The sequence below is a fragment of the Pipra filicauda genome, unplaced genomic scaffold, assembly GCF_003945595.2.
Source record: "Pipra filicauda isolate LSUMZ 115617 unplaced genomic scaffold, ASM394559v2 scaffold87_size3191425_pilon, whole genome shotgun sequence".
Lineage (NCBI taxonomy): Eukaryota > Metazoa > Chordata > Aves > Passeriformes > Pipridae > Pipra > Pipra filicauda.
Window position 1 is genome coordinate 2,776,829 of NW_024105064.1, and position 26,797 is coordinate 2,803,625.

At 48.4% G+C, this 26,797-nt stretch overlaps 1 protein-coding gene and 1 long non-coding RNA gene across 2 annotated transcripts in view; one reads left to right on the forward strand and one right to left on the reverse strand.

The window, feature by feature from the left end:
* Positions 1-43: 43 nt before the first annotated feature.
* TTC34 (tetratricopeptide repeat domain 34) lies at positions 44-16,556 on the reverse strand. The gene is made up of 8 exons (XM_039390865.1): positions 16,368-16,556; positions 14,092-15,668; positions 13,765-13,990; positions 11,869-12,061; positions 10,276-10,442; positions 9,575-9,842; positions 9,109-9,323; positions 44-5,036 (listed from the first exon to the last, which is right to left on the reverse strand). The coding sequence occupies exons 2-8, from the start codon at positions 15,618-15,620 to the stop codon at positions 4,518-4,520; spliced, it is 3,117 nt and encodes a 1,038-aa protein (XP_039246799.1). The 5' UTR covers positions 15,621-15,668; positions 16,368-16,556; the 3' UTR covers positions 44-4,517.
* The window catches only part of LOC113999522, a 42,846-nt gene continuing 32,432 nt past the window's right edge, over positions 16,384-26,797 (forward strand). Inside the window, exon 1 of the long non-coding RNA XR_003544898.2 lies at positions 16,384-16,450. This is a non-coding gene — a long non-coding RNA (uncharacterized LOC113999522). The remainder of the gene's footprint in view (positions 16,451-26,797) is intronic.

Consider the following 26,797-nt stretch of genomic DNA (forward strand, 5'->3'; position numbering starts at 1 on the left):
ACCAGTTGAGAATGCAATCAATTAAAACATCCAAACACATTAATGGTGCAGACACAGGGCAATTTATGTAGATGGCTAATTACCTGTTTACTTCAGTAAGCAGGTTTTATTGCCCAAGAATGGACAAATGATGCATGAGAAGAAAAGAAACAACATTGCAAGAATACTGTTGGCAAGGCTGCAAAAAATAAGAAAATGGCAGGGTATAATTGTCTCTATTGTTAAACTCTGCAGTGAAAGAACAAACCCTACACCGTGACAGGCACTCAGAGGTGTTCCTAATCATTTAAGATTTTCATGGGAGTTCTAGAGAACACAGTGAGTGTATTACCAGGGTTGGAATGTCTCATAATGGGACATCTGAGCTTTCTAAGCAATCAAGATGCTCGGTGAGATGGTCATTTTAAAGTGGGAAAATACTAATCCCTGTCAGTTTTTCATTTCATCCACTACTGATCTGGATCCAAACCCGGGGCTCCCTCGTGGCTGGAGGTCCCTGTCCCTCCCCCTGGTGAGGTGTGGTTGCTGGCTGGTGCTGGGCATCTGCAGCACTGACCTGGACAGGGAAGCACAACTGAGGGGCACAACAAAATGGAAACCAAGGACTGGAATGGGATCATTAACATCCTCCTGTGCTTCCTGCTCCCTCCTACAACCCCCCTCTGGCTTTGCAGCTACATTTTCTCATTGACTGTGACACAGCTCAGAACGAGCCCCACAGACTGATTATCAGACACTGCTCCTAATTTCCTTTACAGTCCCCGGGGAAATTCCTGTGCTCGTTTATTCTCTGCAGCTCCTGGCTTTTTGGGATTGTGCAGGGAACACACACACACAGAAATGATTGGGTTGGGTGGTGATTCAGTCCCAAAGCCACAGCTGATGTGGCAGGGTTTGCTCTGCACACAGGACAGGTCCTTGGGGGCTGTTGGGAACACAGGGTGGGCTTGCCAGAGCCCCTGGGAGGTTTTGGCCACGCATCACATGCCCAAGATAAACTCTGGAAGGGAAGAGAACTGAAAATGAAATAGTTACAAGTGTCTCAGGTGTGTAGGTTCCACACTTGACCCGAGGTGTGGCACCCATGGGGTCGGTGGCACCAGGCTGTGACATCAGGGAGGGCCAGGACTGGCCTTTTTCACCCTCTCAGTGAGAAACTGAAAATAACATCACTGTCATCACAGCTGTTTTCCACTCTCTGCTGCCATACTTTGGGACTGGCTCATGTTCTCTAACCTCACCATTTGGGTGGCAATTCCTTTCTCCCCTGCCCTCATACGTCCCCACCTTCTGAGTGCCACAGACACCAATATCAGCTGTCTGCCTTCCACCCTCCAAGCACTTTTGGGAGCAAATAAACCAATGCTCCTGTGCTTGGGGTGCCAGAGTTGCACACAGGTGCAGCATTCCTTGGCGTCCTGCAGAAAAAGTCACTCCTGGAACACAGAGCAGGAGCAGGAGGAGAAAGAGCCTTCTGAATCCCACAGCTTTGGGATGCTGTGCCTGCTAAATAATGAGTCATTTTTCTTCAGGTGCCACTGAGAAATGGCCAATTGAACCAGCAGATTCCAGCACAGACCAGTTTATCTGAAACACAGCTGAAATAGCCGAGGCTGCAAAGGCAGAGCACCCTGGCAGTGATAATTCCATGTCACACATCAAATTGATGGTGGCAGCGGCTCCTCGGAGCTCTGGCAAATTGGAAATGGCTCAGTGCAGCAGCAGGGCCATGATAACACAGTTCATCTTCTGCAGGGAAATGATAGTAAAAGAAATGGCTTTTGGATTAGCTGTCATTAAAGTGAAACATCTGCCCCTGCAAGTGGAGTGCAGTGTCCTCACCCGGGCACAGGGAAGCTCATTAACGTGCCTGGGTTTGCATGGCCCCGAGCCAGGGCCACACTGCCACAGGCTCCAGGGCTGGGGAGCACAAGGGCTCAGGCTGAAAGTCAGGAAGACGAATTCCCAGGAGATGTGTCAGCTTCTGAAGCAGTTGCAGAAGTTGGCTGATTGTTCAGACTCTCTCGGTACCCGGGAGCACATAACCAAGTGAAATGGGAAAAATAAACGGGAGCGACAGGATTTTAGAGGAAATGAAACCTTTTGAGGTCACAAAAGCTCAAAGTTTAGCTCTGTCTGAACTCGAGGAACAGCTTCCAGTCGAACAGTTGATTCCAAACACTTTGCCATAATTTCTGAGCTGTTCTTTGCCTGCTGGACTGCAGAGCATGAGGTCAGGAAACTTTACTTGTCTGACTGTGGGATGCAAATATTCTCACACCTGATTTTCCTTTTCTGTGCTTAGAAGGAATGTTGGATACTTCAGAGAGGCAAAACTGGCAGGTAGCTGTTTGTGTAGGAGCACTCTGAGCCACGATTTCAGGTTTCTTTCGTTATTCATTACCTGGTGATGATGCACAACAAAGTCCTCGGTGTTTTAAGGTTGCAGGATACTTGAAAGGAACAAAATTCGTGGAGAGCAAAGAATTATTTGTTAGTGTCTGTATAGAGCTCTGAGTTGAATAAACTACAGGTATTTAACCTTTCCTTGGGATGGCTGTAGCTTCAAGCTGGATTACAAACAGGTATCCAGTTTCAGTATTTGTTAGGCTGCAGTCTCTTCCTGATTACATTAGTCTTGATTCACATAAATATATTTGAATTCTTCACAGTTTTGTAGCATTTACAGCACCAAGCCATAAGGGTATGTCCTAAAGCACTAAAGACTCTCTATATAGAGTCCCTTTTTTAAGTATTCAAACATGCACAAAGTGAGGGATGGGTCTCAAAGCAGTTGGAAGCAGCTCCACAATCTCCACGAATTGCAGCTTAACATTAAAAAAACCTACAGAAATGGTCACTGCAGGTTTTTTTAGCCAGATTCTTCAACCCGAAAGAAGTGGAAACAATAGCATCTTGATGTCAAACAGGGGGGAAAGTACTCATCAGTGTCACTGGGATTAAAATCAAAGTAACTCTTCTTGAATTTGAAGGGAAAGAAGCCCAGTCTCAGCTGTGCTCTTAGGGCAGAAAAGGAACATGCAGAGAGGGAAAATGAGATGGGAGATGGAAGGTTACAGATGATGTCAGTGCTCTGGGGTTGATTGCACGGCTGCTGAATGAAGTTTCACTCTGGATTGTTGCCTTTGAGACAACAATATAACAAAAAAGAAAAGGCTCCCTCTCCCTTTCATCCCAATCAAAGCAGGAGAGCAGTTCTCAGCAGTGCTTTGATCTTTGTTTTCAATAGTAGTTTCTGTTTTTCTCCATGGTTGTATTATCACACTCCAAAAACATCAGGGGAAGTCACTTGGAGAAGCCAAAACAAACAGAGGAGGTGGTTGTTTTGGGTCCCACCTTGTTTCCTCTGTGAGAACCCTCCTGAGCTGAGGGTCCCCCTTGCACAGGTGAACCCCCTGGATGTACCAGCACTAAATTTGGGGTGTCCCCAAGTCCACCTGTGACAAAACCAGACACATGACAACAGGCAAACCCCTTCTGAGCATTCCAGAGGCTGATTCCTGTGCTGCTCCCCGTGGATGAGGGGGATGAGGGAGTGCTGCAGCACGGAGAGCAGTCCCAGCAGCAGCACCTTGGCTGCTGCCTCCAACCCCAGCTCCTGCTGCACATGGGCCAGTCTTGGTGAGTTCATGCTCCAGCTTTGGTGCTTGAAATTCAGGAGTGTGAAGGATGGTGTTTAGCACCTCTGGCAAACGCCCCTACAGAGAGATTATTCCCATTATCTGCTCTGGCAGAGACACAGGATCTGGCAGCCCCAGGTGAAGTCTGGAGTCCGGCTGCCTGTGTGTCCCAGATAACAGGGCAGGACTCCCAGGATTGGGTATCTCATCTCTGTTGAGTCTCATCCTTCATATTATCTCTTGTTTTACTGTTCCCTGGGCCAGTAAAACAGTTTACTTGGCATCTGTGCTGCTCCACTACGCAGTATTGGTGCTGATCAGTGCAAATCCACGGCACTTTGACAAGGGCAGAGCCTTCCATCCAGGAAGGAGGAGGTCAGGAGAGGGGTGTTACACACATGGTGTTACATCAATAACAAAAGTTATTTTTGACTGATCTTTTTGACTGGCCCATAAAAGTAAGGCCACTTAATTGAATAGTATGTGTTAAAGCTAATCAAATGTCATGGAAATACATTATTATTATTCATAAACTGCAAGCCATTTGAACGATTTCCTTCACTAGGACTGGAAGACCTGTGTTAGAGTTAGTTCAGTTTAGCCAGAAGAAAGCTTTCTTCCCAAGGGGGAGTTTACATAACCCACAATAATTTTTAAATAATTTTAAAGAACTGTGAATACTGCAACTCCCTTTCCCCCCCCATGGCTCTCTTGGTCAGTTTTGCTTCACCACCTGAAACTTTCTACTTCTCTAATCCTGCTCGGCGTCACATCTGTTGCATATTTATCACGAGCTCCTCATCTTTCCCTCTCTCCTGCAGCCTCACAAACAAACCACGCAGCAACCAGAGAGCGGAAAATCCCCAGGCAGGGAGATCAGTGGATGCTGCAGCCCGACGCCTCCCTCTTCAGCCTCATCCTCAGCCTCTGCAGCTCGGGGTTTTTATCGATCTGCAGCCCGTAGTCCGTGACCTCCCAGGCCTCTCGGTACCGCCGCGTCCGGAGGCTGTGCCGTGCCGTGCTGTGGAAGGCCCTGGCCAAGGCCTGGCTGCCGGGGCGCTCCGCGATGCTGCCCAGGGCCGCGGGCCGGTCCAGCCGCAGGGCCTGCATGTACTGCTGGACCGCTGCCTCCTCCTGCCCCATGGCCAGCAGCAGCAGCCCCCTGGAGCACAGATCCCGCGCCCGTGTCCTCGGGCTGTGCCCGCCGTGCCCCTGGATCACGGCGTCCATGTCTGCCAGGGCCCGCTGGTGCTGCCCCAGCAGCCCGAGGCACTTGGCCCTGCGGCGCAGGGAGCGCGGGCAGGCCCCGCCGGCCACCACGGCCAGGGACAGGAACCCCAGGGCCTTCTCGTACTGCTGCCCTTCCAGCAGCACCTGGCCCTGCTGGGCTGCCACCTGCGGGGACAAAAAGACTTCAGGTTAGGTACTGAGTGGAAAAAACCAGGAGGACATCCAGGCTGGATGGGTCACACGCACAGACACCGAAAAAGCTTAGGTGTTTTTCAAAAGTTGTGGTTGCACCCAGTTGGAGGATTAACCCCATTCTTTGGTTTTGCCTGCAGGTGTAAAACTCTTGGATCACTTGCTGTTATCTCAAGAGTTTCTGAACACCCCCATCCTGACAGGAGGGTGTAGCCAGGTGGGGATCGGGCTCTTCTCCCAGGCAACCATCAGCAAGACAAGAGGACATGGTCTCAAGTTGTGCCAAGGGAGGTTTAGGTTGGATATTGGGAAGAATTTCTTTCCAGAGAGGGTAATCAGACATCAGAATGGGCTGCCCAGGGAAGTGGTGGATTCTCTGTCCCTGGAGGTTTTTAAGGTGAGACTGGATGTGGCATCAGTGCCATGGGCTGGGAACCACAGCGGTGTGGGATCAAGGGTTGGACTTGATGATCTGGGAGGTCCCTTCCAACCCAGCTGATCCTGTGATTCTCTGATTCTGTGATTCTTTGTTCCTGCATGTTTGCCTAAAGGTTTGTCAGAATTTCCTCTGAATTCGTTGACGTTCCTCAGGAATGATGAACAAAAAGCTGAAGGGACCAACCTCCCCACAAATATCTTCATGTGCTAATAACAAAGGTTTTGGTCTCTACCTAAGTTTACCCAAGCTGGAGGATGAAAAGGCCATCTGATGTCTGTGCTAATCGTTAATCTTGAGTACAAGTGAATTCTCTGCCCCTGTCTGAAGGGAAAAACAACAACAGGAAAATAGAGAAGGCAGAAAGAGCCACATAATTTTTAGGTTCAGGGAGGTCAATAAAGAAAACGCCATTAGAATTATTTGCCTCAAATGGATTTCTCATTATTTCCCTTTATTGGTAATAAATAAAGCTTTTAAGGTGCTGCAGCAGAGTGAATATTTAAGTTATAAACAAGGCTGCCACCAGCAGTGGGGTCTTACAAAAGGCTGAGCCAAACAGCAAAGGATAAATATTTTCATCTCTCTCATTTTGTGGGATAACACTCCCTTTTGGATGCTTGTGGCCCCCCAGAACCCAGTTAGCCCAGCCACTGTCTCAGGAGCCCCAGTGGACAGCCAGGTCAGGCCTCCCACTCTCTTTATGTGCCTTTTTATCTTGGTTGACTTCGATTAGAATTGATTGTTGTTGAACAGGACTGAGGCAAACAGTTCTGGATGAGAGGGGTCAGCGTTGCAGGGCAGGTCTGAGCACCTTGGGTGAGAGCAGTGGCAGGAATACTTCAGCCACTCCTAATGGTTTGTGAGGAATTCCACCCCAGTTATTTTGTTATAATGCACAGAATATATATAATAATATATGTATATTTTGCTATTTTGCTATATAAATGTAAAATCCTTTATATAGTCATATTTATTAGAGAATCTCTCAGCTTCCACACGTGGAAATAGCAGTGGGACCTCTCCTCAGTCAGGGGCAATCCCTGGCTTTAACAATTCTGGCTGTAAATTGTGAGGCAGCCTGTCCAAACCCGCCTCAGATATCTGTACATACATTTAAAGAGCAGCAAGTTTAGTTTGTGCTTTGAAATGTATTTAAGACAACCAGTCAATGCAAGTGTTTCCTCAGTGGCAGGGTTTTAGCAAGGGGTCAAAGTGGAATTGCAGCTGGCAACGGAAGATGTTTTTTTTCCCCTAGAAATTCCAGAGTTCTAGATCACATTGTTCCAGAGAACACAGTGCAATTCCTCAAAACACCTTGTGTTTGTGTAGTTAAATTGTCATTTTCAGTGTTTAAAGTGCATTTGTTGTCTCAAAGGCAGAAAAAAATACAATTTTTGTTGTTCTGCTGGGTGACTAACCTAATGCTGAAGGTTTCAGCAGCGTTTTGGGTTACTGCACCCATACAATATTGCATTTATTAACTGAGCCACTGCTTCCATTTCTTCACATTTCCTGGGAGTCCCCAAAGTGAGCAAGCCACAGGATTCTGCATTTCTTGCCGGACTTGGGGAAAAAATTATTCAAAATTGTCAGTAAATGTTTCGCCTCGGGCTAAGGGCCTAATTCCATCACAGACCATACAGTTTTAGAAACCATTTTTGTGGGGGTCTGGGTATCCTCTGGCATGTCCACAGCTCTGAGGATCCAGTGAGGAGTTGGGAACCTCTGACTTAGGAAACCAAAGAGTTGAAGCTGCACCAGCAGCAGCAAACTCCCTTCCTGTGACCTTTTGCAGCTTAATAAATCTTTCAGATTCCTATTCCCATGGGGCTCTCCCAGTTGTTTACAAATTTCTTAGCGTGGGACCCCTTAGACTATAAATAAATGGGAGGATTTTCTTGCTTTGTTTTTCATGGAAAAAACTGAGTACATCAAGGAGCTCTCTCCTTCCTCCACCCTTTCCTATTCAGCTTATGGGGGATTATTTTTAGCCCTTCAGACCAGACTCCAGGGTAATGATGACACGTTTCTAGAACCTCCAAACACTCTAAAACAATGTGGCAGAAATGCTGCTGTGCTGGAGTGCTGAGACTGAGGGCTGGGTGTTAAACTACTCCACTCTGCTTTGCTGCAGCCTCCTCACCTGTGAGATGGGGGTGACAGAAAGAACAGCCTCTCCCAGGGTGTGGCTGGGAGCCATGGCAAAGCAAGGCCATCCTTTTGGCACTAATTCTGCCTGTAAATCTATTTTTTCTTTTACTGAGATCTTCCTTTCTCTCCCAAACTGGAATAACCTCGCAGGCAAAAGGAAGTGCTGCTGGGAAGGGCTTTGAGACACCAGGCAGGTGAATGAACCAATTCCTTCCCCACCCCAGAAAGTAAACACTTATTGTCACAAAATACATAGAAGAAGACCCAGGTGCTCGAGCTCAAATGTTTACTCAGTTGAGCAAAAGCAGAATATAAAAGAGACTAATGTTTTCTTTTCAAACTTCTAACACTGGTATCGAGTTCCAGTTTTGAAATAAGTCCTGTCACCCCTTTTCTCTCAAGTTTCCAGAGAAATCTTTCATTTCTCTATTTCAAGACAGAAACAAAGAGCCTCTCCCATTTTAAAGGCTTCACTCACCCGTGGCACCAGTGGGTTCTGACACAGCAGTGCAGTTTAAGCTATAGAAAAAGCAGTTTGGAGGTTGTTTTTTTTTTTTTTTTCCCCTTCTCTTTCTTCTTCTCTTATTGACAGCACAAGAATATCCCTCCTGTGTTGTTTCACAAAGCAGCACGGGTGGATTTAGCTGAGAGACTTCCCCACAGAAGGAGCGATGTGGCAGCAAGGGAAATTCAGCTGTAAAATGCATCTTCATTTACAGACACCTCCTCAGGGCCTCCACAGTCACAGTCTCAGCTGCACCTTTATCAGCTTTCCAAAGTGGAAGATTGCAAATTGGCTCTGAAACCTTCCAACTCTCCCCCATAAGACTGAACTTTTTACATTATTCAGGAGAGAGGGGCTCTTTTCTCTGTAATGGGGCACGTCTGGGGACTGGTAAATTAATACTTGTTTACTTATATCCTCCTGCTGTTTTGTTAAAATACATCCCAAATACTCCCCTCGATGCATTAAGTGTGTCAGCATGTTGTTTGTTTTATAACCTGGGAGAGAGCATAACAATATAAGTTCTCACCAGGGCGCACACCAGCCCCAAATTGAATCAAAGGAAGCAAACTGCTTCTCAGAGCACAGAGCTTCTGGGTAATCAGAATTGCAGATGCTTGACTGAGTGTTAAAACTCCTCACCATCAATCTCAGCTTCTCCTGTCTTATTATTGGAGATTCTTTCTTGGAGCTGGGTGAACTTTTGGGGGGAGAAATTTGAAAAAAAATGCCTGATAATACATATTTGGGTGGGCTGGAGGAATATCATTGCTGTGCCCAATAGTTTTAGCTAAGGAAACCAACCTCAAAGGCCAGTACTGTTATACAAATGTGAATATAAAGGTCTTCCCCCACACTTCTGCTCACGACAAGGCAGGGAAAAATCTCTACAGCCTGATTTTGCCTCCCATTTCTTTCCCCACAGGTGTGGATCAAGAAGAGGGTTGTACCTGAGCGAGCTGCTGCTGCTGCTTGGTGTCCACAAAGCTCAGGAGAAATTCCAGCTCCCTTTCATCTCTCTGGGCCAGGGCACTGAGCGAGTGAGCTGCTCCTGCCACGTTGCTCCTCTTCAGCTGCAGCACAGCCAGTCGTGCCCTGGCAGAGTCCTCAGTGGGGCAGTGGCCAAACGCTGCCTGGAGGTGGGTCAGGGCCTCCTCACACCTCCCTGTGGGGTGACACCAGCACAAGCTGCATAACCCATTCCTTGGGGGGAGAGACACCAAGGAAATTCCCCAAAGCAGGATTTAGGAAGCCTGTCCACAGCCCACACCTAAAGGTGTTAATTACTTCAAACTCCTTCCCAGAACATTTCCAGGCTTCTCTCGAGAAGTGCTGCCCAGAACACACTTGGCCATTGAACATTCACTTCCTTTCAACTCACTGCTCACTCAGCTGTGCCAAAGGGTTGGAACTCACCACTTGCAATCAGAACATCTGTGTAGAAGACGTGGTATTGTGCAGCCTTGCAGATTCTGATCAGTGCTCTTGCAATCACCAGGAGGTCCCTGAGGGTTTCTCCCTTTGAGGTGTCTCTGGTGGCCACGAGCTGGGTCAGCGCAGCCCTGCCGTGCTGGAGGAGCCACCCAGTGAGCAGCTCTTGGGCTTCACCCTTCAGGGACAGGATTGCTGGGATCACTGCTCCTGCCTCCACCTTCAGTGCCGAGATCAGATCTTGCACTGCCTCCTATGGAAAGACAACACCAAGAAATGGAACAGAAGCAATAACTAAATATTGATAATTTGTTCTCTCAGGTGCTTTCAGTTCTCTGTTGTCCCACAGAAACTCTTTGCTCTGCCCTGTCCTTGTCCTGCATCTTTTCCATTTGCAAAGCTGGTAGAAGGGCAGAGAAGCAGGTTTGGGTGGCTGTTTGCAAAGTGTTTGGAACTCCTTGGGTTATCACTGAAAATCCTGACTAAGGTTTAGCTTTCCTCCCTCTGCTTGGGAAAACAGATTAGTGATGTCAGGTGGGCTGCTTATACACCCAGCCCAAACCAGTGCCTTTCACTGCCCAAATTCCGTGAGAAACTTGAATTCATGACAAATTCTGGAATACGTTGCACTGATGTTGTTTAACACCCTCAGAATAACCCCCAGGAAATCAGCACAGTGGAAGTACCTTCTGCTGCCTCAGAGCGAGGAAAACGAACCCTCGGCCGCTCAGAGCCTGCACGTTCCTGGGATCCTCCTTCAGGACGGCATTGAAGTCAAAAATAGCAGTTTTCATCTGCCCCAGGCGCCCGTAGCACCGAGCCCTGCTGAGGAGACAATCCCCAGCACCACCACCTGCAGGACAGGGATGCAGCCACAGTCACTCAGGGATACCCACAGGAAGCCAGAGAAAAATTCCACTTTGCCTGAGGATACTTGAGGAAGTGCAACGAGAGGGCTTAAGTGGAAGTTTCCTTTATTTTTGTTGCAGGTGGAATTCTTATCTCATATTATCACTTCTGAGTTGAAAGGGAAAAATAATCCGTGTGGGGTTGGAATAGGAGCTGCACAAATGAGAGGAAAAGCTCTAAGGAGGAGATCTGTGGGGATGGGAGAGTGGAGGCACAAAGCCATTTGGCTGCTTTAATAAAGTGGAGTCAGAATCACAGAATAGTTTGGGTTGGAAGGGACCTTAAAGAGTCCAACCCCCTGCCATGGGCAAGGAAGGTACACTTTGTTTGGGATAAATGAGTAATCCAGATGGAACCGACTAATTCCCTGCCAGAATTAATATGCACTGGGATTTGGGATACTAAGTTTTTTTTTTTTTTTTCTCTGCTTTCATATAAGCGCTGCCCAAATAAACACATAGAGCTGACAGTGAAAATCCTGGTCCATCCACTCCCTGGCTGCAGAGCATTTATCTTCCTGCCATCCACATGCCCCTTCCTTTCAAGGCAATTTTGATAAGGATCTTAACATGCCCAGGGTTGCAATCCATAACTGTGGCATCCCAATACTGGATGATAAATCATCAGTGCCACTGGAAATATGTTTTCCTAGGAAGGTCAGCAAACGCAGCTGCCTGCAGAGATGAGCCAGCAGACAGGCTCCAAGCAATTCTGTTACAGTAATGAGCCTTTTTCTCCCTCCTGATATGCTCCAAAACTCCTGTACCAAAGGTTATTATCACTCTGGAGCTCGACCAGTTGGCTCCTATAAAGACAATCTCTATTTCTCAACAAGCATCTGTTCCAGCAGGTGGGGAGCTGATAAGCTGGAACGCAGGGGCTGTGAAATGGAACCATCTCCAAGCAATTAACAGAGTTTTTTCCATTTTCATGAGCCAGTCTCTCTTCCCCTCAGTGCTGCTGTCATAACATTTGCTCAGAGTGAAAGGCAGATTTCTATACAAACATGGTTTCACTTGGAACACGCCAGAAGCATTCCTGCCTCAGCCTGAGCTCTCTCCTTGGGAAAAGCTGGGACAGGGATCCCATGTAAGTGGCTGCACTCACTCTTTGAGCTTTCTGGCAGGTGAAGAAGAGGGGCTGACGTCCCTGCAGAACTGAACTGAACACTTGCAACCCATTTCAAGGAATTCACAGATTGTTCACTTATTATTTATTGTTTTATTGCACCTTTTCATGGTGCAGATGACCCTGCTGCTCCAGTCTTCTCTTTGGGGAGGTGGCAGATGAGAACTGGCTGGACATTCTGTCCCACCCACTGATCTAATTTCCCCTAGAAGTCCATCTCCATTGGTACCTTGATGCCCTACCTGCAGCAATAATTGCACAGGACAGGTAGGCAATGGCCTCTTTGATGTGAACATCCTCCTGTTGGCTCTCCAGGATGGCCAGTGCTTGGAAATGGCAGTGGGTTTGCATCAGCTTCCTGTCCTCAGCCTGGAAAATGTCCATGATGGGCAGGAGGCAGGAGGTATCTCCAGTCCTGATCACTCTCTGTAGCAGCTTAACAATGGAAGGGAGAAAGGTAGCAGAGGAAGACTTGCATGAGGAGGTGTGAAGCTGTGCTAAACCACCTGGTCAGATCAGTTTGCTCCCACCCAGCACTTGCCCACCTTCCCCTGGGGGCTTCTCCCAGCCACGGCCCAGCCAAGGACAGGAATCTCACATCTAACTCCTCAGCTGGCTCTGGTGTAAATGCATGTTGGAGAAAACAGCAGTTCCTGTCTTTTCTCTCCACCACTCCAGCCGTGGAAACAACTGTGGGGAAATGCCTGGTGCTGTCTGGTTTATTTTGGGCAGCATCTGCTCCAGACTGGCAGGGAAGTGTTTGTGTAAATGCAGGTGAACCATGCATTTGCCCCAAAAATAGAACCTTTCTGTGACACAGAAGGATTCCAGTGACCCCTTTTGACTGTAAAATCAAAACTAGTGAGTTAATGGAAAGTCAGGGAAGTGCTGAGCCTTTTTTTTAGAATTGTTATTGGGAATCTGGGAAAAGTATGGATTGAAATCCACAAAGTGTTTTCCTCCTGGAAAAGGATCTTGCCTGACTTGTGGTATCTTTGCCTCCATTTACCGCAGTGAGATTCATAAGCAAGGTTTTACTGCATTTCCTGTGGAAATGAATCAAAAGGTGTTTTCTACAGCAACCAGCAGGTACTGGATATTCAAATCTGAGCCAGGGAAGTCAGGACAAGAACAAAGTTATCCTGATGCACCAGACACATCCATTGAAGTTATTACTTTCTCTATTTTATTAATAGATAAAAGTGTTTGGCTTCTGACAGGCAGGTGGGATGAAAACATTTTGAAGAGAAATTTCTGGTGACGTGTGTCCCCATGCAGAACTTGCAGCAGAAGCTGCAGATAGGAATCCAACTTCCAGGGGCAGCACATGGACTCCAATTAAGCCATGTCACTCATTAATAGCCTCCCCAAAGGCAGCAAATCACACCAAACTTTTACTTTTCATAGGGAGTAGAGAAGTGGTAATAGTAAAACCTTTCTCTTTAGGGTTAGCGTTTATGTGGCACTTTAAAAAATGCAATAGTTCCCTCTGATGGCAGAACCCGGGAATTCAGTTTTGCAATCCCCGGTAGGAGGATGAAATGTGCTGGAACCTCTTCCAGGGTTTCAAGCACGAGCATTAAGGGGAGAAAACTGCAGACTGATGTTGGAGGCTCTGTGTCTTTCCCCGCCCTGCTCTCCAGGGTTTCGTTGGGATAATCAGTGAGGTGGCACTGCTGCCTCCTTTTCTCTGGGGGAAAATCATCAATCCCACAATATTGTCCCCGGGGGCAGGATGCTCAGTCATGCTCTACCTGCTTAAAGTCTCTGCTGGAAAGAGCCATGAGAGGAATGGGCTGGATTTAGCTGAGTCCTTGTGTGTCCTGTGCTACAGACAGAAAGTCCTGTGATTCTGATGCATCTCAGGCCTGTATTTAGATCTTAAAAGTTTTGCTAGAGGTTGAATCACCTAAACCTCACGTGGGCTCCAAATTCCACTGTGTCAACAGCTCTCCCCGTTGCTGTTCCTGGAGCTTCTAACAGCAAAAAGTTCGGTTATAAAAGGACAATGCACACAAAGCACTGAGCATGAGGATTAATTTGTAATTTCGCCGAGGTCTGGGACAGGCAGTGCCAAGCCAGACAAATGTTCAGAAGGGAATGACCCTGAAGGGGAAGCTTTTCCACACGCTCCTTACCTGGTTTCCATCACACACAAACCCTTTCTTCAGCTGCAGCAGTGCCAGCCTGGCCAGGACAGGAGCCCTTTGGGGGTTTCTGGAGAGGACCAGCGAGAGCAGCCTGTGGGCTTCTTCTCCACGGCCCATCTGGTACAGGGCATCAGCACAGAGGATCCTGGAGGCCTCATCAGCAGTGTCCAGCTCCACCAAGAGACAGGCCAGCTGGAAAACCCCAGGGGCATCTCTGGACGGGAAAAAAACGACACAACAAGCCACCTTCAAGGTGAAGAATCTGCCCAGCACTGTTTGTTTTTCTGAAAATGAACTGAACTGCCCCCTGGGTACCTCTTCTTCTGGAGCATCCTCTGTCCTTCCTCTTGGAGAACTTTCAGCAGCAGTCCCCTTTGGTTCCACGGCACGTAGGACTTGATGGTGAAGAGGGTTTCTTCCAGCTTTAACTGGCAGGCTGTGATGTAATCCAGGGCTGTCAGGTAAGAGCTGCCACCAGCAATGCGGATGAGCCCACGGCCACACAAGGCCTTAATGCAGCTGTTGGGATGTGGGGAATCATGCTCAATGACCTTCTGAAAGTCCTGCAGGGCCTGCTGGTGGTCCTGGGCATGGAGGGAGCAGAACCCTCGCAGTGCCAGCAGGGTGTTGTGGTAAGTTCTCTGCTCCGCTGCCAGGAGCTGGTCACAGATGCCCAGGGCAGCCCCGGGGTGGCCCTGCAGGAGCTGGCACTCTGCCAGCCGGACACTGAGCTCCCTCTGGGACCCCGGGCAGAGCTGCAGGAGGAGCTGGATCGTCTGGATGACAGGAGGGAGCAGTTCAGCTCCATGATTGCCCCTGAGCTCGGTGCGAGCACGCACAGCCTCCCTGTACGCTGCAAACTTCCCCTCCAGGATGGTTCTAGCCTGCTCTTCAATCTTCTGGGTGTCACGCTGCGAGAAAAGCTCTTCAAAGTGTCTCCTGGCCTGGGCAGGGTTTGCAGCAAAGGCTTCTGCTAAATCCTGCATCATTTCCTGCACCCGTTCACCCAGGGAGAAATAGGCAGCAGCCCGTTCCAAGAGCAGACCCAAAACTGCCTCATCTCTGAGCTGACCAGCTGAGAAGCCCTCGAGGGCCTTGGTACAAAGGGCTACACACTCCTGGAATTTGCCCTGTTTTAGGAGGTGAGCTGCCTGCAGCCTGCACACCCAGACATCGCCCGGTGCCACCGCAGCCAGGAAGCCAAAGCAGTTGCCCAGCCACTGCTCCAAGGAACTGCAGTCTGGGCTTTCCTTCTGGAACGTTGAGAGGTAGCTGGAGAAGGCCTGGACGACCCGTGGCAGGTGCTCCCTTTGCCTGCTGCACACATGGGCCACCGCCTCGGCCCCGTGCAGCACGAAGGCTTGGACGTACCCTGCCACCCCCTCCCTGAGCCCTGTCCCCGACAGCACCCACGCCAAGGCCCTGAGCAGCAGCAGCTCCATGGGGCACCCCGGGCCAGCCTGGAGCAGGACATTGCATCTCCTCACCACCTCCTCCGGGCGCCCTCGCTGCAGCAGAGCCTCCAGCTCGTACAGAGAGGACACCACGTTGTTGGGGCTCAGGGCGGAGAGGAAGATGGCAGCTATTCCCACACTGAGGGACACGACGGCCAGGTTCCTGCTCTGGATCCTGGGAATCTGCCCCTTGCCTTGGCACCAGCTCTCCAGAGTGGCTATGACCTGCTCCCGGAGCCTGCTGTCCATGCGGGTCACCCTCTGCTCTGCTGTGGGGGCACAGCAGCTGAAGGCAGCCAGGTAGAAGGCAGTGGCTGTGGGCAGGTCCTGCCGGGCGAGGTGCTGGTCCCCTTCCCCGCAGAGCAGGGCAGCGAGTTCCTCGGGGGACATGCTCTGCACCCTCACCGGGCAGCATCACACGTGGGACAGGGCTGGAGCCTGTACAACAGAAATCAGAGAATCAGAGAATCAGCTGGGTTGGCAATGACCTCCCAGATCATGAAGTCCAACCCTTGATCCAACCCCGCTGTGGTTCCCAGCCCATGGCACTGATGCCACATCCAGTCTCATCTTAAAAACCTCCAGGGACAGAGAATCCACCACTTCCCTGGGCAGCCCGTTCCAATAGCTGAGCACCCTCTCTGGGAAGAAATTCTTTCTAACATCCAACCTAAACCTCCCCTGACACAACTTGAGACCTTGTCCTCTTGTCTTGCTGAGAGTTGCCTGGGAAAAGAGACCAACCCCCCCTGGCTCCCCCCTCCTGTCAGGGAGTTGTAGAGAGTTCAGGGTGAGGGGCTGCAGAGCACAGGTGCTTCTACTTTACCTCCTCCCAGCTGAGGGACATGAGCAATCATGTCCCTCCAGGTGCTGTGAAAAGCCAGGGGTTGGGCACTGGGAGGTTTCTTGGGGAGAACCAGCACAGAGGTTCTTAGTCTCCAGCCAGGTGAGGTCGGCTGGGAAGCAGCCACACAGCCTGGGCAGTGCTCCCTGCCCATGGAACATTCAGGATGAGTCGGGGCTCCCACCGGGCTGTGCCCTCCCTGGTTGAGACCCCCCCGTGATGAACCTTTAACCATCGGCCGCCGGCAGCGCTGGCACGGGAGAGACGGGACCGCTCCTTCCCCCCTCGCTTACCTTTTCCCCTGGCCTCGGCAAAGGAGAAGCGAACCTGCAGCGGGAAGGACGAGGCTCCTGCCGCTCATCCCTCACCTGCGCAGGTGAGGGGCCCTCGGGGGACGAGCCTGGGGGTGTGGTGGGTCCTGCAGAGCGGAGCTGGGGGGGCTTGAGCTGAGCCGAGGTGAGCCGAGGCGGGGAGGGAGGGAGGGAGGGCAGGAGCGGGCGCTCTGTTGCCTGGAGACCGCAAACACAGCCCGGTCCGTGCGGGGATGGCTCGGGGACGGTGCCTGCGCTTCTCCTGCCTCCTCCCGGGACACCGCGATGCGCAGGGAAAGGAGCCCGAGGGAAAGGACTCCCCTGTCTTAGGGACAAAGAGCTCCTCACCTCAGGGAAGGTAACCCAGGTTGTGACCCTCAGCAAGACAAGATATAGGGAATTACACAAACTGGTGAACTGTGGTGTAACCCACACATTTAACTTTATTTTTTAATGAGAAACCATATTTTTAAATAATAACCCTTATGTTTGAATAACAACAGTGGTTTTTGGCAGTAAATTAACTATGTTTTTAGGAGTATCCAGCCTGGCAATGTCCCTTTAAGCCAGGGCCACTCTGAAGCCCAACTCTTTCCTTCTCCATGTTCCTTGACATTCAAAAGAGGAAAAAAACCCCTCTATGATGGATGGAGATTTTTTTGACATTTTATTAAGAGTTTGCTCATTACGTTGATTTGATTACTTTCACTTTAATTACCCTAATTAGCCGTCAAGATATAATTTAGCATTGCTGTCACATCGGGCCACAGGTGATATTGCCAAAAAAGACTCGAGGGCATCAAAAGAGCCAGTTCTGAAATAAAAATCACATTAAAGGGAGCTGGGCTGATCAAACACCTCTGCCCCTCCCTGCTGGGGTTCAGGAATTGAGCTTGTGGGAATAAAACCGAGACTGGAGCCTCCAATGGATTGTGGTCCAGGCTGCAAAAATCATTACCCATAATTTGACTTTGCTGCATGACTGAGTGGTCTGGAAGTTGCTTCCAGCCACGTTTTGCCTTGTAGATCCAAAGAACGTGAGGATGGCAGTGTCCTCCATCCATCATTTCCAGCAGAAAGAGTCCTGGTTGGGTTTAAGAGTCCCCTGTGCTCCCTGCTACACACAGATGGTTTAGGGGATGGTGTTACAACTTGTGGGGAGGCATTGTTCTGTTGTCTTAGGGTTTTATAGCAGGTGGTACAAATACAACCAATTGTATGTTGTGTATCAAACTTCAGCTGAAATTAATTTAGGTTCCTAACTTTGGTCCTTGAAGGAGTAAGAGGAACAGCATCTAAGGAGCTTGATGCAGAGGGAAAAATAGTATTTTGCTGAGGTGTGTGAGCAGAGGCCAGTGTGAAAACCTGTTGTTGTAACTGGTGGAACCAGGGCTGTAGCTTAAAGACTCTGCAGGTTCTTCTCAAGCCACCAGACAATTTGCTGTTTGTTGTCCTGTGGGGTAGGTGTGACAAGCTCCTTTTCCAGGATCGTAGAAGCAAAGAGAGGGGGAAAAGTGGGGAGATGTTTATGCAAACATTAAATATTGAGTATGCTGCACACTCATTAAATAGTAAGTATGTTACAATAGCTCCCCGTGGTGTCTCTGATTACAGATAAATTTTTAAAGGGAGGTGTGTGTGGGGGGAATAAACACAGCACAAGTTTGCAAATTTTGCTTTTTCCTGCTTTGCAGAGCAGTAGCTGCACTGACACGTGTCTGCAGCAACCTGTGCCAGAGACACAGGGCTGAGAAATCTTGCACTTCTTTCTTTTAAAGGCTCTTGGTGCCTCCAGTGTGTGTAACAAATCCCTCGGGCTTTTAAGTATCAGGTGTAGCTGGGGCTGCAGGGGAGAAACCAGTAATTTGGTGTGGAAAATTTGTCTTAAAATAGGAAGAGAATGAACTTTCTTTGACAGAAAGGGGTGTAACGGTGTGGAGCAATAGCAGTGTAAAAAAAAAAAAAAAGAAAATCTTTGATTTATCTGAGTGTCATTCTTCACTCTGAGCTGTGCCTGGGTTGGAGAGCAGACACCAGATCCTGCCCTCCTTCAGGCTGGGGAATGAGGGTGGTTTGTACTGAATGAGACAGTGCCCCTGGCGCTGGAGGGGAGAGCTCTGGTGATGTGTGAAACCATGGGGTGTAATTTCACCCCCGGGCACATTTGGTTCCATGCCCATGGTCTGCCCCGAGGGTTGGGCTGCCTGTGGCTCTGGGGTCAGACAGAGCCAGGATATTCTTCTCTTCTGAAGGAAATTTGCACCCCTGGCACCGTGTTCCCCCCCAGCTCTGCCTTCCTTTGGGTTGGAACAGCAGATCTCACATGGAGACTGAGCTTTGCATTGGCAGATCTGCTGGGAAAGGGGACGTGCAACATTCCTGTTCAGGACATTCTCAGCCAGCCTTTTATGTGTTGTTCTTTGTCACAGAATCATTTAGGCCTTGGAAAAGACCTCCAAGATCACGGAGTCCAACCTTCACCTTTTCAACTAGACCAGAGCACTCTGGATCTGGTTTGGTTATTACCAAATTTACCCCTTTGCTCAAGCTTCTCAGCAAGGCCTTGAGGAGTGAGTGCCAGTCTTGGCTTTTCACTCGGCTTTCCAGGCTCAAACATCAATGTGTTGACACATGAAGCACCCTGGTGCTCTCTGGGTGCACAAAGGTGAAGGTGTGTGGGCACAGAAAGCCCAAACCATCTCTTTATGCACTGGCCTGTCTGGATCTGGGCTCACCCAGTAGGAATGATGATGCAAAGGACTGCGGGGCTCCTTGAGAAGGAGCAGGATTAAGATGCACTTGAGTGAGATTACGAGAAAAGCGTGGTTGTTCCATTAGAGAAAGAAATAATCCCTTTGTTTATATTCTGGAGATTAAAGCAGCAGCAGCACAAAGCACCCAGAGGTCACCACACACACAGACTCTGCTGCCTGAGTTGTCTGTGCTGGAACTGTGGGATTCAGCTGTGCAGCTGCATAATTTAATGTGTTCTCCCTCTGCTGGGAGTCCTGCAGTGGCTCCATGAGAGGCAGGGAAGTGGATCTGCTTATTCCACAGCCAGGTGGGCGTGCTTGACTTTGAACAGAAATGAGTGGGGTGAGTGAAGGAGGTTCCCCTATAAGGTTTATGGTGTTTCCTCACGATGTTCTTGCACCTGCCTCCCCTCTGATGCCACGTCCCCTGTACAAAGGCTGGAGGGTAGAAATTCCTGTCTGAAATCACAATCAGGTTGGGAAAGACCTCCAAGATCGAGTCCAACCTTTGACTGGTCACCACCTTGTCAGCCAGATCATGGCACTAAGTGCCACGTCCAGTCTCAGTGCCACAGCCAGACATTAATTTGGTGCTTGTAAAGAGCTCTGAAACCTGTGGGTGGAAGGTGGCAGAGGCCAGAGAAGTTCTTAGCTTGGTCATTTTATAGTCTGACCCCATGAGTCTGGATCTGGGTATTACAAAATATACCCCCTGTAATCCTGTCGTTTCCTGCTCTGAGTTATTCCACTGCCGTTTCCCAGCCCAGACTTGCAAGTACAAGATTTTCTAGATGGAAACTGCTGAGACTGAGAACAGTTGGGCCACATGTAATCAGGGAGCAGGACTAACCTCTGGAGAGCCAAACTCTTCCACTTCCCAGATTTCACATCTCTCTCACCCAAATAATCAGCCCAGCCAGGCTGATTTTCCAACCAGCTCAGCACATCTGTGTCCTGTGAGGGTGTTTGGAACAGGTTCACTTGAACAAAGTCCCCTCAAAATGAATGCCCTCTGCTCCCATTCTTCCCAGTGCCAGTGGCCAGTGTCACTTTTCTGTTGTGTATCCCGTGTTTATTTAGGATATAAGCACTGGAGGCCAAGGGTGGTGCCTGGTGTGATGAGTGTGATGGGCTGAGTCTCAGAAGGCATTCCCAGCACTGCTGTGACATGGAATAACTGATCGTGAGGTATAAAAAAAGGGAAACTGTTCCAACATCTCACAGATACGTGGCCAACTCAAATTAGACTGTGTTAACCTGCCCATTTTGTTCCTCCTCTGTTAATATTGAGGCTTGACTGCTCTTCTTTCCTCTCATTCCTTCCCTCCCTTACAAACAGACGGGGCTAAGAAAATGTTGTTAAGGGATAACTTGCCTGGTTATGCTGTTTCCAACTCGTGGGTTTGGATCAAGTTTATCAACCAGCCATGGAAACATTAATCACCCAGAAAAATAGCACACACTGAAATGACTTTTCAAAATGTCGTTGGTATAATTATCATCTTGGCCATTACATTAAATGCCACCATTTATAACTGTTATGTTTAAGTATGCAAACAGTAATTAACTTGGTAATGAACTGAGGACCCCTGTGCCTCTCTTCCCTCGGCTAATTTGCATGTTAATTATCATTAGCAACCAGGGAAACAAGTTATAAACAGCTTAATTAGCAGCTTAATCATTTTTACAAGAAAACGTGCTGCACTTTGATACACGAGCAAGGGTTGGATTAATGAAGTCAGGGGAGCGTGTTCAGTGCTGGGCTTGTTCTGGGACAACGTGGGGCCACAGAAATGTCCTTGCACACCCACGAGCACACCCGGGCTCAGGGCTCTGCAGGAGACTCTGCCTGGTTACTGTCTGCTTAAGGACTTCTGAAGTTTGTAAGAAAAAAATAATTTCCTTTTTTTTTTTTTTCCATTTTGTGAGAAATTTAGGTATAGCTTGACTATTTTGTTGGTTTTGTTTGGTTTTTTTTTTTTGTACAGGTGGTTATACTTCCATTCCCCAATTACAGTATAAATAATAGGTAGCTCACATGCATTTTTAAGATTGTTTTTGCTTCTTTTCAAGACTTTTAAATTACATTAGGGTGTTAAGGGGAGAGGTGGAATTGGGTCTTATTCCTACAAAGGGCATAATCATTAAAGGAAGGCAAATCCTAATAGGAGGGAGGAATGTAAACTGGAGGTTATAGGTGGTGTTGCCCAGCGTGTCTGAGGTGGTGGATTTGGATTTCTGTGCCTGTTCTGACATCCTGGATGGGTAAAATATGTCAGTGAGGCTCACCCTGTTCTCTTAGAGCAGATGAAGTGTCACTCTGGGAATTATCCCACACCAGCCTGCCAAGAGCACTTCTCATTTGGTCCAGGATCAATCGTTTGATGAGCAGCAATAGGAATTTTGTCACAGCGTGAGAACACGTTGTCCAGGGAGGTTGTGGAATGTCTGTCACCAGAGATTTTGGGAATGGATCAGATGAACATCTGCACGGGATGGTTTGCCAATGAACGGTCCTCGGCAGCAGGGGGGGCCAGTGCACTGCCCGGGAGGGCCGAAAATGGGCACTTCGGGGAACTTTTTATTATCATTACTATTATTATTTATTTATTTTCATTTGGTGTGATTAACCGGGGCTAACACAAAAGCAGGACGCTGATACCTTGTGAGGCTTCAGCACACAAAACTTGCAGAATTCTGACTTTCACAGCCACAGTGAAAGAGTTAATGGTGTGTGTGTGTGGGAGTCAGGTGTGTTTACTTTTCCTGTTTTTTGTGGGGTTTTTGGTTGGTTGGTTGGTTTTTCCCCCAGACAGAAATATTTTGATTTTTTTGACATTTGACTTCGTCTGCTGGTGTATCACTGGCCCTTGTTAATTCAAGATAGCTTGTAAGGATGGGTGAAAACCTGAACGCTCCCAGCTCAGGCGGGTTGAGAGTTGCTGTGCTGGCAAGTGAAGAAGGCACAGCTCAGAATCCACAGTCCTTGTAGGTTAACGTGTAATTGTACCAAAGAAAACATGGGAAATGCTGAAGGGGGAATGAATTGTTGCAGGAGCCAAGGGTGGCAAGCCTGGAGTGCTCCAGCTCCAGAGCCCAGCAGTGGCTGATTTACACCAGCTGAGGATCAGCCCTGTGCACTTTATCTGCTCTGCCACTGCCCCGTGGAAAGGCAGCCAGCAAAGGGAGAGCTTCCTGTGCTATGTTCCATAAATCCTTTATCAGGCCTGTAATCAGAGAGCAGGGCTGGATGTTGGTTTGGTTACGGTACCTGGAGCGAATCTCTATATGTTAATTTAAAGCCATAAACCTGCAGCTTTGGGTTTCGGCGCCCTAATTGAAACTTCCTCGTCTTGGAGGCATTCCTTCCACCACAGAATGGTTACAGCCATCGTGGAAAAGAGAGAGGCAGATAAAATGAAAGGGCATTGTTTCAAGTAACCCATAAGGGCCAGGAGAGCTCTGACACCTCGTGCCAAGCTGAAGGATCCCCAGCGGACTTTCTGCTGACTTTAACAGACAGTCCAGTACCAACTCCATAAGGAAATCCGTGTCAGAAAAGTGGTGTTTAGTGTCTTTTTTTTTGGTCAGAGGATGTCCCTGTTTGCACTGTTGCTGTATGAGGGGCACACAGTGCTGGGCACAGCAGGGCCCATGGCACGGTCGTGGCATTTCACTGTCCCTTTGATATTTGGCTCTTCTGCCGTGGAGGTGCTGCAGAGAGCAACAAAAGAACTGAAGAGCAGGATATTTGTGCTCAGAGTGTTAGATCTGGATCCTGGAAACTGTCAAGGCAGCCACTGACAGCTGCAGATCATGTCCTTAAAGTCTCCCAGTCGTTAGCCAAGAGCGGGCCAGGGCAGCATCCTCTGGAGGTCAGGGAAGGAGGGTGGGCAGGAGGTCCAGCCTGGGCACTTGGCTCCCTCCTGTCGGTCTGTACTTCCCTCAAGCTCAAGGTGTAAGTTCTGCTCTTCTACACCCACCAACCCCTGGGTCCTGTCTCCCAAAAACACCAGTAATGCTTGGGCAGGGTGTGAGACCTCGTGCTTGGAAGCGAAGCAGGAAGGATAAGACAGCAACAGCTGCCAGACTGTGATCCAAGGGCTGCAACAGATCAAAGGGAAAACTAAATTATAGATTGATAGATGCCTTTGGTTTATAAGTTATTAAGCACCAGGTAACAGGTTAGATTAATATTGTGCCTGGAGGTTTCTTGGTTTCTTTTTGCTTCTTTTTTTTTTTTTCCTTCTCTCTCTCCTTTTTTAAAAATCGGAGAAAACAAAATATTTTTCTAATTAAGTAAATCTACAGTGCTTGCTAATGGGGCCCGTCTGTGGGCTTGTCAGGGCGCGGGGAGAGCTGGAATAATGATTTTATTTTTTCATTAAATAGAATTATAGGCAGTTACTCAAAGCAACTGTGAGTCTAATTGAAAGAAAACCATTTCTTCTTAATTTACTTTCACGGTTCTGGATGATAAAAGAGTGTGTTCGCTGGAAAATTAAATAAAAAACACCACACGAGGAAGCTCGAAATAACGTTGCTCAGGCACAGGTGGGCAGAGGCAGCACAGGAGTCTTCCTGGTGGTTGTTAATTCGGATACTGGTGCTTCCTGAAACATCCAAAAGGTGCATTTCTTCCCTCTCAGGGCTCTTCCCATGTTTTCCTTTCACTTCCAGGACATCCCTTTGTTTTCCAGTTGGATCATCCACCACGTTAGGCTGGACCCTTCTTGCAGGGTTAGATTTTCCCCCCGTGAATGGCAGCAGTCAGGTATCAGTGCTCAGCCCAGTGAGTCCTGACCAGTTCAGGCACTGGGATTCCCCGGATCAGCAGGACAGGAGGGATGTGAGCAGGCTGAGTGCAGGACTGGCTGGAGCACTAACCCAGCCCAGGACAGTGTTGCCCAAGCCCAGAAACACATCACTAAATGTGAGTTTGAGAGAATCCAGGTAGGAAAGTCAGCTTGGGTGTTGAAGCAGAGCTGCTGCAGGAATTATTCCTGGTGCCGTGTGGGAGGGGAAGTCTGAGGACAAGGACCAGAGACAGGGTGTGAAGTCTCACCTGGGGCTCTGAACTGCAGCCAGGGCTTGGCAAACACAGTGCTCAGGTGAAAAGCCCAGGCCAGGGCAGTGGGGTTTGCTTTCCTGGTTAGGAATTCCTTTGGTTCCAGGCTCGTGGCTGCACCTTTGGATGGGGCTCCAGGGGCACCTCAGACCTGCCAGAACCTCCCATCTTGGTTGGGTCCCTGTTCTGCTGCTGGGGCTGCCATGAGCAGGGAAGGTTTGCCCGGGTCTGTCTCAGCCCTGAGGGGCCCCAGGAACCCCCAGGCACTGCCCAGTGCCCCGGCACGGGAGGGGTTAAGAAAATGGGAACTGATTAATTCCATGGCCAGGGTCCTTCCCCGGCCCTGGTGCTGCCACATCTGGAAGGGTCACAGCATCAAGGCAGGGCTGCAGTGCTGAGGAAAGGGTCTGTTTCCACTAACCATTTCTGCTACTTCTTACACTAAGTACTTCCTAAAAAAGGCCCGGGATAATGTTTCACTGGGGCTGCCGTTAGATTTACGGGGATCCCATTTGCTCCAGCCCTTGGATTCACTCAGCCTGGGACAAGATGAAAACCAACCCTTCCATTTCCTTTTTTTTTCTTTAGGAAATTAACTGTGGCTTTTCTGCTAATGAAAGTCCAGAGACACTAAACTTATTGGGGCTCTCTGCTGGCTCCGTGTGTGTGTTTGATGTGTCTTCAAGGTGCACCTGAAGGAAACAAGGAGTTAAGGCAGCTATTGGCAATTAGCACTGAACATTATTCTCTGCCTCTTATAAATGCCTGTGTATATAAGGAAGCCAGGGCAGGGCTTGGAATTGTCACTTTGGGAAATGCTCAGTCTTTTCTGTTTGAAAATAGGATAAAGAAAAAGGCAGTGAAAACTTTCTGTGAAACAAAAAGTGTTTTGATTTGTGTCTAGAGATGTTTTCTCTACCTATAAATGTGATCCTGTGACACCAAAAAAATCTGTTTCATTCTGGTTTCGTCTTTATTTCTTCACATTGTACAATACTAAACCAAAGAAGTAATTTCAGAAGAAAATTGGAGTCTCCTTGTTCCACTGAAATATTTCTAAGATATTGTGTTTGTAACTAGCTTTATTTGGGAGGAGCTTTTCTCTACAAACTGTTCTGCTGCTGATGCCATGAGATGTTCTGGGGAAAGAACTTCCCTGTGATGCTCCTCGATCAGCTGTCTTTGGTCAGGACAGGGCAGTCAGTCAGGATGATTCAGAGCAATAAGACAAGATATTTATATTTTTCCCATCAGCAGATTTAGTTAGGAATTTTCTGACAAAAAGGGTTTTCACTGCAAAGTGCTGGTTCAGCCAAAATTATTTTTCTTCCATCTCATTCCCAGAAAACACTACCTTCTTTGTTTCCTCCTGCTGCTGGAGAATCTGGGCCTCTGGGATCAATGGCTCCAGTGCTGTCCCAGCACAAGCATTTTCCCCCCTTTGGAAAATGTGAAGCCTTCCAGGTAGTCTGGAGAACTGGACACCAGGAAAATCCCCACGGAGGCAAGCGAGCTCTGAGCCTGGGATCCCACTGAACTCTGCCTTGAGCTTGATTTGCAAAGAACTTACCAAAAGAAGGGAGTCTCTTTGTTTATTTTTCATCAGTATCTGAAAGGATGGGGTTGGGTAGAGAGAATTCCCAGTCAATGGACTCACTGTGCTTTACTGCTGGTTAAAACTGGGAGGAAGAGATCACCAGGCCCTTGGATTTAGGTCTGGTTTTAGGTTTGGAGTCACTTCCAGTCCATTTTGTTGAGATGAACTGATGTTGCTGACTCTCCTGCTCTTATTAATGTAGAGGCTCCCCCCAGTTTTGCACATCGTGTTGAAGTGCTGTGAGGAATAACCAATGTCCTGGGAACCACCTGATAAATGCTTCTTTCAAAAGAAAGATTTTTTTATTTTTTTTTTTCCAAACTCCTTAATACTTTCATAATCTGAAGGATAATTTTTCTCCCCTATAATCACTACATTAAAACTTAATACCAAGTATTAATATAACAATACTTAATGGCAACCTGCACATTATTCTGAACATACCTGCACTGCAAAAGAGCTCTGAGCAGGAGAGGATTTAACTCTTCCCAGGCCCTTGGGGAATAGCAAAGGTGGAGTTACTGCCTCAAAGAGCAGCTTGGCTCTTTTTTTATTTGCTTAATTGGCTTAAAACCACGAGATTACTGTTGAAAGTTATTGTTTTAAATTTTGGGTTTTGAAGGTTTACATTTCTAATATTCAAGCTGTGGTCCCATAACGTAAAGAGGGAGCAACTAGCTGTAAGGGACAACTCAATCTGTGAACACAGACAGGCAAAAGCTCTGGCTTGATAAAGTGCTGGAACTCAGGACAAAATCTGTGTAGCTGAGAAATCCATAAAACCTCGGTACCACTTAGAGGAAAGAACACAGGAAACAAATATTTCCAGGCAGGTTTGGTGCTGTGGGTGCCTGACTGGCTTGTTTGAGTGTGTCCTGAGGAGCTAAAAATGGTTAAGAGTCAGTTCTTTCACAATGTGCTTTTAATAGAATCACTAGGTGAAATATTCTCACCTGGAAAGGAGCCTGTGCTGAGACGGAGGGAGGGGAAAGAA